The 12645-nt window shown below is 47.0% G+C and overlaps 2 protein-coding genes across 12 annotated transcripts in view; both read right to left on the reverse strand.

Moving 5' to 3' along the window:
• LOC119163932 (isobutyryl-CoA dehydrogenase, mitochondrial) overlaps positions 1 to 12645 on the reverse strand; it is a 238386-nt gene that overhangs the window by 198698 nt on the left and 27043 nt on the right. The gene's annotated exons all lie outside the window — the stretch shown is intronic.
• Positions 7867 to 11402, reverse strand: l(2)34Fd (nucleolar protein 10 lethal (2) 34Fd). Its single transcript, XM_037416005.2, has one exon. It carries the CDS (start codon positions 11231 to 11233, stop codon positions 9233 to 9235), a length of 2001 nt encoding a protein of 666 aa, XP_037271902.2. The 5' UTR covers positions 11234 to 11402; the 3' UTR covers positions 7867 to 9232.

Below are 12645 nucleotides of genomic sequence, written 5' to 3' on the forward strand. Positions count from 1 at the left end.
CGTTTCGATCTGAGCTTATTGTGTCGCCATTTGACATTTCAACGCACTGATTGTTTGCGTAAGTTCCCTGACGAGCGGGTCATGCGTCGATGTGCACGATTTTGACTGCTGCGGCTGAGATGATGGAAGCGAAGACGCTGGGCTTTGCGCACATGCCACACTAGGGTTGCTTGGTGATGCTTTTGATAAATGATTTGGATCTTGAGCGGGAGGTTCCTTGACCCTGACGAGATCGTGACTTCAATCGGCTGTCCCGTTTCGTCAGCGTTTGTGATGGCCTGTGACTGGGGTAGTTATACTCGTCCAAGGCAGGCGGGCTATTGTCATTTGAGGATGGCTGTGTCACTGGTGACTCGGTTTGTTGCATCTTTTCTGCTTGTGCTGCGTTAAATGGTTCAGGCTTTTTGGTGAAACGGTACTGGCATCTTGAGCTGTTAGTCGTGTCCTCCTTGACAAATGATACAGCGTGCTTGGCATGTTAGGTGGCGTTCTTTGCGGCGGTGGCTCGTGGTCTTCGCAACGCGGGCAGCGTCGATGCCTAGGTTGTGGGCACACATCAGAGCGGTGCCCAGTCTTCCGACAGTTGAAGCATGCGTCAACTTTAGGATAGAAAGGGTATACTCGTGTGAGACCTCCACGGTGTAGAAGCCATCTAGGTAGGTGGTCCCCGAGCAGCATTATCAGCAAATTCTTCAATTTTCTCATGTGTCTGCTACCTACTATTTGGTAGTCGGGGTTGTTCTCTTGAAGGTGCTTCAGCGTTTCATCGTCGGTGGCGAACGTGTGGGTGTAGAAAGCGATGCCTCGCATCGCGTCGTAGGGTGGCGGGGCGTACATGTGTAGCTCAATCTGCTGGTCTTCTCCGAGAAGGATTGACGTGATGCGTTTGGTACGCAATTGCTTGGTCGGTGGTAGCCACACCAACAGTGAAAGTTTTATTCCTTGGGTGGATGCGTACTTGTTACGCTTGGCGGGGTCCAGGTCACACAGAGATGCCACTTTAAGCAGTGCTCTTTGCAAGTCTCCGGGTGATGTGTGCGTGAGGTCAATGGGAGTCTTGGGGCGTCCCACGATGTGGTATGTGTGCGACGGCAGTCTTGGAAAGGGATGGCGTTTCAGTTCCGGCGGAGGTCGAAGGGTTAGTGGAGTTTTCGGGGCTTGGCTTGCTTGCGCGTCATTCATTTGAGCTTGCTGCTTCAGTGACTGGTGACGTTTCGCCTGGGCTCGGAAACCTTGAGGTGGTGTCCAGGAATCGTCTGATCATTCTTTGAGAGAGATTTCGACGCTGTCGACCTCGATTTCCATGTCAGCTGGTGTTCCGGCAGCCGTGAGAACGGCGTCCGCTGCAGCGTCGCTAGGCCTAGGCGTCCAGTGCCGGGGCTTGCCAGCGTGGCGTGAATAGACGAAAAACTTACTTGAAAATGGTGACCAATATTTATCGTAAAGTTGTATCCTCAAGACCATTCGTACAAGAACTGTTGAGCTATGGGCAAGTCTTCCTACTGAAGCATCGGAAAACACCGGAGCTCGGTGCAGACGATCGCTTCCAGCGCTCGCCGCGTCTATCTTAGCAATGTTATCACCTATTTTGCCAGTACTGGTAAACAAACTCAGAGGCCACATGCGCTTACTGTCAGAGCCAGTCGCCCACACGTTCGAACGAGTGGTGGGGCCACATTCAAAGGAGAAAGAAAGTTTCCAAAAAGAAGGGCACATGACAAAGGCACTTTTGAAGGACGTTCCTCAAGCAGATTTCAAACATATTTGTGGTAGAAGATTAATGAATCAACAGATTCCAGCAGTCAGATTGTTCTACGATAACTAGTACAGATATTGCAGTTTCCCTTCATGACATGCATTTAGATTAGGTATGAGAAGTGATGATGGTGGTACAGGCCAATGGTTTAGCTTGGCAGACTATAATCGCTCTGCTGTGGCATGTCTTTCTGTCAAACATGTACGCATGCAACCATCAGACTTACAAATCTATGCAGAGACACAAGATCTACAAAAGATGGTCCCTACGGAAACCAACAGTCCCACACATTTTTGGTCCAAGCACACTGATACCTTGATATAACGAATTATTGGTTATAATGAAGCAAATGAAGAATAGCTCTGTCACACACTGCTGCAAATATATGACAAATTTCCATGTATAACGAAGTATTCTTGTGGCAGGTGTGCTTTTGTTATAATGAGGTTTTAGTGCAAGCTAACAAAACCGTGCCCATCATGCCAGCAGCTGAGCTGGCAGGGTCTGGTGCTCTTGGTTTTGCAACGTACCCTCTTGAAGTGTGGAAACATTTTACAAGGTACACGCTTGCCTGCACTTGTTTGCACATCCCTTCTTGTCCCTGTTTGTAAGGTGCTTTTGGTGCTCAGAAAATATGTTGTACCAACGAGGCCACAGGTGTAGCCAAATGGGGGCTTGAACCCCCCCCCCCCCTCTGCCCCCTTTTAAAATTTGCAATTTTGTTAGCACATGCATGTACATAAAGTATGATTCTGGCTATGCCCCTGTCATAATTTTTTCCATAGCATAGCAGGACTAGTCCTGTAAGTGGGTACTGTATATGACCGAGCACAGTGATCCAATGCAGGACCCTTGTTCTCTTCACTGCATACCTAGCAAAATAAAAAAAGCAAACGCAGCCCAAACATATCTGAGCTGAAGAAGATGCCGGCTTCATTACTTGGCCAATGAAACTGTTCTCAAGGCTTGTTGGAAATTATTCATGACAATAGCACGAAGACGAAAAAGAGGACAGCATGTTGCATTCTTGGTGGTGTTTCAGAATGGATAAGACCGTTTTTTCCTCCCTCAAAAGAACTGAGCCAGTCAAATATGCATAGTTGTCCAAAGAACAATTAGAAAAAGAGCTAATAATTCAGGGTGCTGCAATCGCATAATAGGAAACTGGCACTGCAGTTTTCAGTGTGTGCAGCGCTGCCCTGTAGGTGAAAGCGCGCCAATCTTAGCTGCTCCAGTGGATAAGAGTGGCAACTGGTAGAGGTGATGTGCGCGCAGAACGCCAAAAGAAAAAAAAAGAAGGATGGTGGTACTGTTACAAATTTAAGTGCCACAGCTATGCAAGAATCAGAAAAGATGTATCCTTTCAAGTTTTTAATTTTAGATCATATGAATAACATCGGAGGTGGCATTCAATCTAGGCTGTCAGGTGAGCAAAGTACATTCTTCTTTTGACTCTCCCGTGGCATTGGCTGGTTCCTTAAGTGAATTTTGCATGTCTGCTGAATTTATTCGCTGGTAAAGACAGCCAGAAGTGGAAAAAAAGGCCAGACAGCAGAATTTATCTAGTTTTTTTTTTTTAGGGAATGAAATGAGGATACTAGACAGCATAGAGCATACGTAACATAATTTCCATCTGACAACCGCTACCAAGTGCCATCTGAGGCAACCACATCGAGTGAACGGTTCGACAGGGAAGTCGTGACCTTTATTTGTAACAGTATCACGTAGAAGAGAAACTGCCTTGTCTACGATATGTGTGCACACACGTATGCCCCAGGTGCTGAAACGTTATTAAAAAAACTCACGTGAGCGATACGCAACGTTGAAGGCACTCCGTTAATTCATGTTGCATATATGGCTCTTGTTACAAAAGCCTTAGATTTCTGGAGTCAATTGATGAGGTAAAAACTTGCTTTTTAACTGGCTACCATGGTGAAATGACACCTGAATCTATTCTTGACACGACATTACGAGGCACACAGCAATAGAGGACCGCCTGGTGCTTTTTCAACGTGTCTCTAAATCCAACCACACAAACCTTTCAACTTGATCAATATAGACTCGATTCTTTGGGTCAGCAGTCGAGCACAATAACCACTAGACCACTGTGGTGGGTGATCGGGCCTCACTAGCCAAGTGTTTTTGAATATTTAATTGAATATTAGTTCACCAAAGTATCGTTCTAGTTTTTGGATGGCCGGAGCAATTTTTTTTTTTCACACTGTCGAAAAATGACAATGAAGGGGTCACCATCCCGACACGCCACCATCTCTTCAAATCCGCATGCCCAGTCTGCTTTGCACAGTTTTTTTTCCATTTTCGAGTTGTTTTTCAGTGAAAGTGATGTTCAGGTAAAGTTACTTCTTCAAAATCATAGCACAGCTTGACTGAAGCTTCTCAAGCTGCCTGTGCTAAATACAAGCTCATAAATGGTAGATTTGTTGAGACCGGTTGTCCAGAGTGGATGATTTATGTGACCGCCAGGCGCCCTTTTCTGGGGCAACACCAATCAAGTGTCGATCTCCCAAAAACGATGGACTTCTTGAAACTTCTAGCTGGTTTATCACTATATGCTATTCATGCTAATGAGAATTGCTTTAATGAACCAGCTGGTGCAATTAGCTAATACAATAAGCCAATGTCCTGCACTGCCCTCTGTTCACTGACAACCCAGTCAATAGTGGACCAAATTGCTCAACCCAAGGCATCCGTACAAAATTTCATACTGGTACAACCAAATACAAGTGCAAGTCTTGGCGCAAGCCCAAATAATTATGGTTATGAGCAATTCTTTTGCAAGCGCTGCCATTAGGATTGGTGCTGAACTTTCAGAAGATTTAAGTCTTTTACTGTTCCCACAGTTAGAGTGATGATTGTACAGTAATCCTGCACAGTAATTTAACTTGAAAGAGGTGTCTGGCCCACAGCAACAGTAATTTGTACCTTTGCCCAAGATTTATTTATTTTTTCCATGGAGCAGGTAGCACGATCCGACCCCCTCCATAGTGCTCTCTAGCTCCTCCCAAGATTATTGTTTTCCTTGTGAACAACAGTAGCAAGTATTTTATGTGCATTAATTCCCCCCAAATTCTCAAAAAATTGGATTCTCTCTCTCTCTTTTTTACAGCACCACCATATATTACGTTAATTGGACTTGATTACAAGTCAGTGAAATACCTGGGAGTTCTGGTTTATGTTCCATTTAGAAGGACAGACTGACGGGCTAGTTGGTCATGCATAGCGGTAGCGGAAAGAATCACACAGACGACAACAGATCCCATCTTGATCAGCTGCCGTCTATGTGATTCTTTGTGCCGCTGCCTTGATTTAGCCTGGACGCACTTGATGATGGGCCCCGTTTATTCTGAGAACATTTGCACTTGTCGACAATCAACAAATGCTCACAAAAATGCTTCCCTTGTAAAAAGTCTAGTGTATTTGTAATTAAAGGTATAGGCATCAGCTAAGGACGTCGAATGAGACAGCTTCGCCACTGGATGGATGGATCTATTGAAAAATCCTGAGGTACATGACGCACAGCAGCTGCTCCAACGTTGGAAATATTTTTGCTTTGCAGCAACTTAAACAAGCCCAGCAAGCACCATTAATGAAAAGAGCTACAAAAGAAGCTGTTTATTCATCTTCAAAAGTGTGCTTTGCAAACAAAGACACAGGACGAAAAAAATACAATACCCGACGTAACAAGCATACTGTGCTCGTTACGTCTTGTACTGCATTTTTTTACACCCGTGTCCGTAACAATAATGTATCTGGGGATTTACATGCCGTGAGAGACGCCGTAGTGGAGGGCTTGGGAAATTTTTAAACTGATGTTTTTTTAATGTGCACTGATATCGCAGAGAACACCGGCCTCGACTGAAATGTGACTGCCGTGGCTGTGATCGAACCCACGACCTTTGAGTCAGCAGAGCACTGTAGTCACTGATCCACCATGGTGGACTCCCATGTCCACGTTTACAAAGTGCACTTTTACAGATTAATGATTAACCCCTTAAGTGCTTTGCCCAAACTGTCCCCAAACGGTTTTGAACAAGCAGAACTAGTCCTAGCAGAATAGGTACTACCCTTTAGCGTTCAAGCAGACTCGTGTATTTAAGGCGGGAGTGTGGTTTTTCCATGAAAAGATGTTGTGCAGTGGCGGTGACTCGCACATAGCTGGTTCGTCAACACAGAAACGAAGCTTTTCTTTTTCAACATCTGCTTTGAGTCATAATGATTCAGATACAGATGTTTATCTTGTGTCTTCAAGTGAACACAGCGATTACGGTGAATCGAGAAGCTTTGCCAGAGACTAAAGCAGCTACAAAGCGAACATTGCGAGTGCTTGCCAATGGATCATGCTTGATGTGGACAATCCTCCTGCGAAGCCTCCAAGCTTTTTTTTCTTGACCCCTCCAAGCAAAACTTTCAATTTCCCATCGCTGGGTGACCTTGTGAAATATATTCAGCATTTTCAGGACAATGAGCTCATATCACTAGACGAAACTAATTGCAAAGCGGCTCAAATGCTGAAATGTTCTCCTCCGAGTAAACACTCCCACTTTAAAAAAAAAATGGGTGCCAGTGACAAAGGAAAAAATGTGGGTTTTCCTTGCTCTACTGCTACTGCAGGGAATATTTCACAAGCCTCGACAGGAGTGGTACTGGTCACGGAGGAAGAATAGACAGGAGGGAAAATTCAGCTCCTTGCCGCGCCGCGACTGTGCCACCACCTGGAGCGGTGGATGGTTGGATGGATAGATGTATCTGGCTCTGCCCTTTAGATCGGGCAGTGGGTCACGCCGCCTAGTCATAAAGTATTATCATTAAGAGTTCACGGCCGCCTAGATCGGGTGCGCGCGGCGGTCTTTCTCCGGCCGTTCCAATCGACGTACGCCCCAATGCCGAGGACCCAATGCCGAGGACCCAAGCAATGCCGAGGACCCTGCGCCGTAGACATGCTTGGAGAAATGCACATTGGACGTCGTTCACGTGGTGACGGGAATAAAGGAACGCTAATATGTATTCTTAATCGAGCTTGACACAGTGAGTGTTGTTCTCTGTAGCATGCTATGATCGAGACAGAGACAAGCAGCGTGAGGCGACTTCATGTGGCGCAGCTTATTCACGAATTTTGTCTCCATGACACATGCATTAAGCCGACCGACTACGTGATCTGCCGCGCTTTTCACTCTTTGTTTTAGCAATCGTTTCTCCCACTGCCGCCTGAATTGGTCCGTGTCAATTTAGGCGACTTTGTTCTGTAAGGAATGCATTTTGTAGTTGTCGACCCTGCATATATAGCTAAGTTACGCACTCCCCAAAATTAAACGTACTGCTGGTAATGCTACAGTCGTTTTCACCTGCACGATGATCAGCGAAATTTGCTTGTGGGTAACTTAACACTTTTAAGTTCCCACGGTACGACAATGTTGCTAATGCAACTTCCTTATTCAAGTGCAAGCCGCATGTAGGTGAGTATGAATGTGAAAATGATAGGCGATGCTAGTCGCCTGCGAATTATAGGGTGTCAGGGATCGGTCACCCCATTTCCAAAGTACTTTTTATCGCTTAAGTGAATCTTGTAGTTTTAAAAGGAGACATCGTTAAAAAGCTTGTTTCGCAGAAATTATGTCGTCGGTGTCTGTATGTAAGCGGAAAAGCTGCGTTGGCCATGAGCGAAAATTCGAGGTAGATGCAATGAAGACTGTGTTGCACTTCGGCCTTCTTTACGGTAATGTGTAGGTCTCCACCGAGAAGTTAGGGTTTCATGCTAGCAATTGGGAAGGCGATTGTGTGCACGTTCTTCTGTGCGTGAGTGCGTGCAAATGCGTGCGCGCTCGTCTGCCTGTGTGGGCGGAACCGACTTGACGACAGAGGCTCGTTGTCAAGTAGGCATTCAACATGTGCCCCAGTGACAGATCTTGAAGGCTATGCTTTTCTGCCCATGTTTGGCCAAACAAATATGAGCACCAGAAAATATGTCACTGGCATCATGTTTTAGATAACACTGGCATCATGTTTTAGATAACAACCTGATAGAAAATGATGCAATATAAAATGCAGTACAGATAGGAGCTTGTTATGCTAATCAAAAGCAGTTGACAAAGTGAAAATGCTAATAATCATTTATTGCACTTTTCCCTTTTTGTGAGTAAGGCGACTGGAACCCCTCAAGGGAGTGCCATTATGTAATTGTAATTGCAACATGTCCATACACTTTGGTGGTCAAACACTGTAGGTATAGACACTTCCTAGTATGTTGTCAATAAAAGACACCATTACTACCACATCCGCATATTGTATTTCTGTGCTGTGAACTTTTGATATTGTAAAGCAACCCATGCAACACCAAACAGCCTCAGTCGAAGGTAAAATACCCAGAGAAACCTAGCTTTTCACATAACAGGGGAAATAATTACCATGGTGGTCAGGCACCTGAAACCCCACTAGTGCATTTCACCTTTTCATGTCCATGTGCATGGGGAGGGAGGGGCCACTCAATGTCACAGTAAACAGCAAATTGCACCTGCTAAGTAGAAGGGCACCTAAACACGAAAGACTTAGCTATGATAATCTTTTTAAAACGGTGTCATAACAGTGAAGTTAGACGAGTTTAATGATTGAAACGCGCCTATCGGTCCTTTCACTCTTTTTTTCACAATTCTTCATTCACCTCCTTTTCGAAAGTAGCTTTTGCCATTCTTGCAGAGTTGCCCCTCATTGCCCACGCACTGCTTGAAACATCTTCTACTTCTGGTTTCTGCAACTCCGTGCTTGTTGGCCAACTGCTGTTGCTATGCCGGCCCTTGAAGCTACAAATCGTGCCGCTATGGATCTTGTGTAGTGTACATGCCGTTAGAGGATTGCTAAAATGATGGATCCGTATAGTGACAGGCTGTGCCAGAGCACCTTTGCGCGAGGTGAGGAGCCGCCAACCGCGCAACATGACTAACAAGGACTGCGGGCAGCTGCTTGCTGACCAACCGGAAGTCATAGGTTGATGTTCAATCAGTCGCAGCATGACTTGAACTCTGTATCACAGAATCAACATTGTGATACACTCATCACTATGGAAACCAGAAGGTCCCAGAGAGAAGATATTGTTTCTTGGACTTCGTGGCATGACTGCGGCTTGCAATGCAGCCTCATGCGGCATCGGTGATTGTGTCAGCATTCTGCATACGACGTGCGAGCTTACTTCAAATGCTTGAAAAATTATCAGAAGTACTTAGGGGCCTTTTACAACTGCCACTAGGAACTCAGTTTCCTTGGTATCATTTTCCCATTAATATTATGTCTAACAAAGAAAACAAGCCCTTGAATTTAGACTTCTTTGATAAGAATTTAAAGTAATGTCCTCGGTCACAGCCAAATGATGGGAAAAAGTTCCACACGTGGCCAATTAGGGGTCCCACAGGGTAATTTCTGAATGAAGGGCGTCACTTTATTATTTACAAGCAAGAGCAAAGAGCGTCAAGGCAGCCTTGTCATCTTCAGCCCTTTAGTTGAACGTCTGACTTCCCTCCGCTCGGCCATGTGTGCCTTCACTTTCTCTTCCTGGTCCCGCTCAACTTTTGTCCTCCTAGACTCGAACGTCATCATCCTATTCCCACTGGCACCCACTGTTGCACCCCTATTATCTCTTTCCAGTCTCTGAGCAAGAGTAAGCTTATGTGCTGCCTTCTGCTTCTTCTTCACGGCACCCACGCTTTCAGTTCTTCCACAGAGGACTCCGCCGTGGAGCTCAACGCCACTCTTTAGTTCGTACATCTTGGGTGCTGATTTGGCTTCTTGCCTAGTCATCCAATGTTGTTTCTTCACCTCTTTCATCCACATTCGGTCATCGTCCGAGCTCTCTCCTTCGCTGGTGCTGCCATTCTGTTCGACTGGATCGAGCAACTCCATTATGCCGTCGCCTGGCTCCTCAGCCCCCTTTTTCTTTTGCTGTTTGTCCAGACTCTTCACAAGTGGGTTCAATAACCTGTACTCTTGACTGGCGGGGTTAACCTCAAAGTCTGGGTTTTCGAATATTGCTTTAAAGCGCGTGTCTTCCAAGAGGGTCGTCTTTGGTGTCTTTCTCGGCGCTGCAACTGCTTCTTGAAGTTTCTTCGCCAGTTCCCTGTTTACTGTTGGCAACTTGAGCTTGCTCTCAACACGGTTCTTCCTAGCAGCTTCGACGGTGTCTCTGATCTTTTTCTTGCGGTACTCGTCGTATGCGAATGGTTGCACCAGAGCTTTTGCCTTGTGGTAGAGTCTCATGTCGAGGAAGTAGCCATGCATGTATGCTCGCAGAAGGTTTGTGCCCACCAGGTGGCCTAAACCGAGGTTCTCGAGCTCCTTTTGCGTGATGAACTTGTAGTCGTCGTACACGGTGTCCTGGTGCGTTTCCTCCAGCTCCTCGGTCAGGTTGTCCAGGAAAGAGCACCAGCGTGGTGCGGGGCCCAGACTCGGAATGTAATAGGACAGCACCTTTTTCTCTTCATTGGCCAGAAAGAACAGGCCAGAGTTCCCCACGAGGCACAGGTCGTTCAAGTCGACCCCTGGCGTGACCGACGTAAAAGCCTTTCCCGAAGTGGCATCCCACAGCTTGAGCACCTTCGAGTCTATGCTCATCACGACGTTCGCGTCCGCATGGAAGGCCACCTTCCTGACGGGCAGGCCGTACAAGTGGTCCTTCACGAGTAGCGGCTTGTCAGAGCGAATGTCGAACAGCAGGACCTGACCCGTGGCTGTACCGACGCCCAGCGTCAGGGAGTCCTTGAAAGTGAGCGCAGTCACAGAGGGCAACCCATTCACTTCCGTGTCCTCAGTGACGCTGTTGAGAGCGCACTCGAGGATGCCCACTCGAGACCGCGACCTGGGATCGAAGGCCTCCACTTTGCCTTCTTGCGTGCCCAGGCAAACGAGATTGTGGCAACTATTGACACGGCACACATTCACGGCCGTCGCCTTTGTTGCGATCGGGTTCATAAAGCGGCCTTGTTCTAAGCTCAGTCGGAACACTTCAGCTCCGTCGCAGCCGAAATACAGCTCGCAAGTGGCCGGCATGTAAGCCATGTCGCGGCCAAACTTGGGAATCCTCACCCTGTGATAGCGTCCGTAGGCGGCGTGGAACTCGACGTAGCGGTCACAGTGAAGAAACACCATTTTCGTGTAGTCGTCGCTCAGTATGTCGAAGGTGACGACGTCCGAGTCAAAGCAGCGCTCGAACTTCATGGACAGCTGCGACACTTCGTAGCAGCGAACGCGAGGCTTGTAGGTGCCAGTTACCATCACGTACTGGCCATCGCGCGACATAGCGACGTTGGTGCTCACGACCGGCATCTCGAAGTCCTGGATGAGCTCGATGCGATGCCTTATTTCTGCGTTCTTTCTGGCTAGCATGCGCTTCTTGCGGTCCGACAGCCATTCTGGCAGCGATCGGCCCGCGCTAAGGTTGTATATCTTCACGTCATTCGCGCTCGACACTTGCATTTTTTGGGTACTTTTCGCAACTGTAGCAACAAAATATTTACTTTAAGACTGCAGAATGTCTGAAAACTACGCTCACATCGACACGTTGTATCGACAAAACACGCTCGGCAAATGCCGAGGAGCGAAGGCGCGTTGCGCAGCGGCTTGGATTGGATAGGCTGCGCGTGCGACTAGAAATCATTCTTGTTAATGGATTTGATTCAGCTGGTCTTCTACTCACGACGATAGTTCTAGCGCGAGAACAGAACGACGACACAGAGACAAGAAGGACACGATTGAGTGATTTGTGGGGTTTAACGTCCCAAAACCACGATATGATTATGAGAGACGCCGTAGTGGAGGACTCCGGAAATTTTGACCACCTGGGGTTCTTTAACGTGCACCCAAATCTGAGCACACGGGCCTACGACATTTTCGCCTCCATCGGAAATGCAGCCACCGCAGCCGGGATTTGAACCCGCAACCTGCGGGTCAGCAGCCGAGTACCTTAGCCACTAGACCACCGCGGCGGGCAAGACGGACACGAAGGTCCTTCTGGTCTCTTTGTGTAGATTGTAAAGGAAAGACTGCAGGCATGGATAAAGAATGAGGGGGTGCTGGGGGAACTCCAGAATAGGTTTCGAAAACACAAGAGGTTGGAAGACAATCTGTTCTCACTGACGCAGTACATCGAAATAGCTGAAAAGGATCACAGGCCCCAGTGGCTAACATTGTTGGATATCAAGGGAGCGTACGAAAGCGTGGTTCAAGAGGACTTGTGGGGAATACTGGACACACTAGGTGTGGAAGATGGAGTCACTAATCTTTTAAAGGTTATCTATAAAAGTAACAAGGTAGTTATAAAATAGAAAAAAACAGCCTGTAACGACGACAAATAGACAACAAGGACACGAAGCTCCTTCATGTCTCTATGTCCTCGTTCTGTTCTCGCGCTATAACTATTGTCATGTTATACCAACCAGCTACAGACTCATATTTGATACAGACTCACATTTGAGCTAATATACTACAGACTCTAGAGGAAAGGCTTCCCATAGGGCCCACCGCCCATGCATTAGAACCGCTCGGGTGCCGCCATGGTGGAACGACACTAAACTTTCGCGTGACATTTCACTCGCCCCGCCACTGCATGCTGAAAAAAACAGCTGGCATTTTTCTGCTTCGCGGGTTTCTGTTACATCGCAGTAAGAGACTGTAACTTGTGAAGTCGAGTTTCTGGCTCATGGCAATGACCAGACTACTCACCCGACGCGCAAGCAAGCCGGCGCAATCAGCCGCATGGATGGATGGATGGATATGGCTGTACCCTTTAGATCGGGCGGTGGCTAGCGCCACCAAGCCGTAAAACTTAATGAACTAAAAACTAGATTCTTTTTTTTTTTTTAACCTTTAAATAGTAAGGTTGAGGATTC

Source organism: Rhipicephalus microplus, chromosome 8 (assembly GCF_043290135.1).
Source record: "Rhipicephalus microplus isolate Deutch F79 chromosome 8, USDA_Rmic, whole genome shotgun sequence".
Lineage (NCBI taxonomy): Eukaryota > Metazoa > Arthropoda > Arachnida > Ixodida > Ixodidae > Rhipicephalus > Rhipicephalus microplus.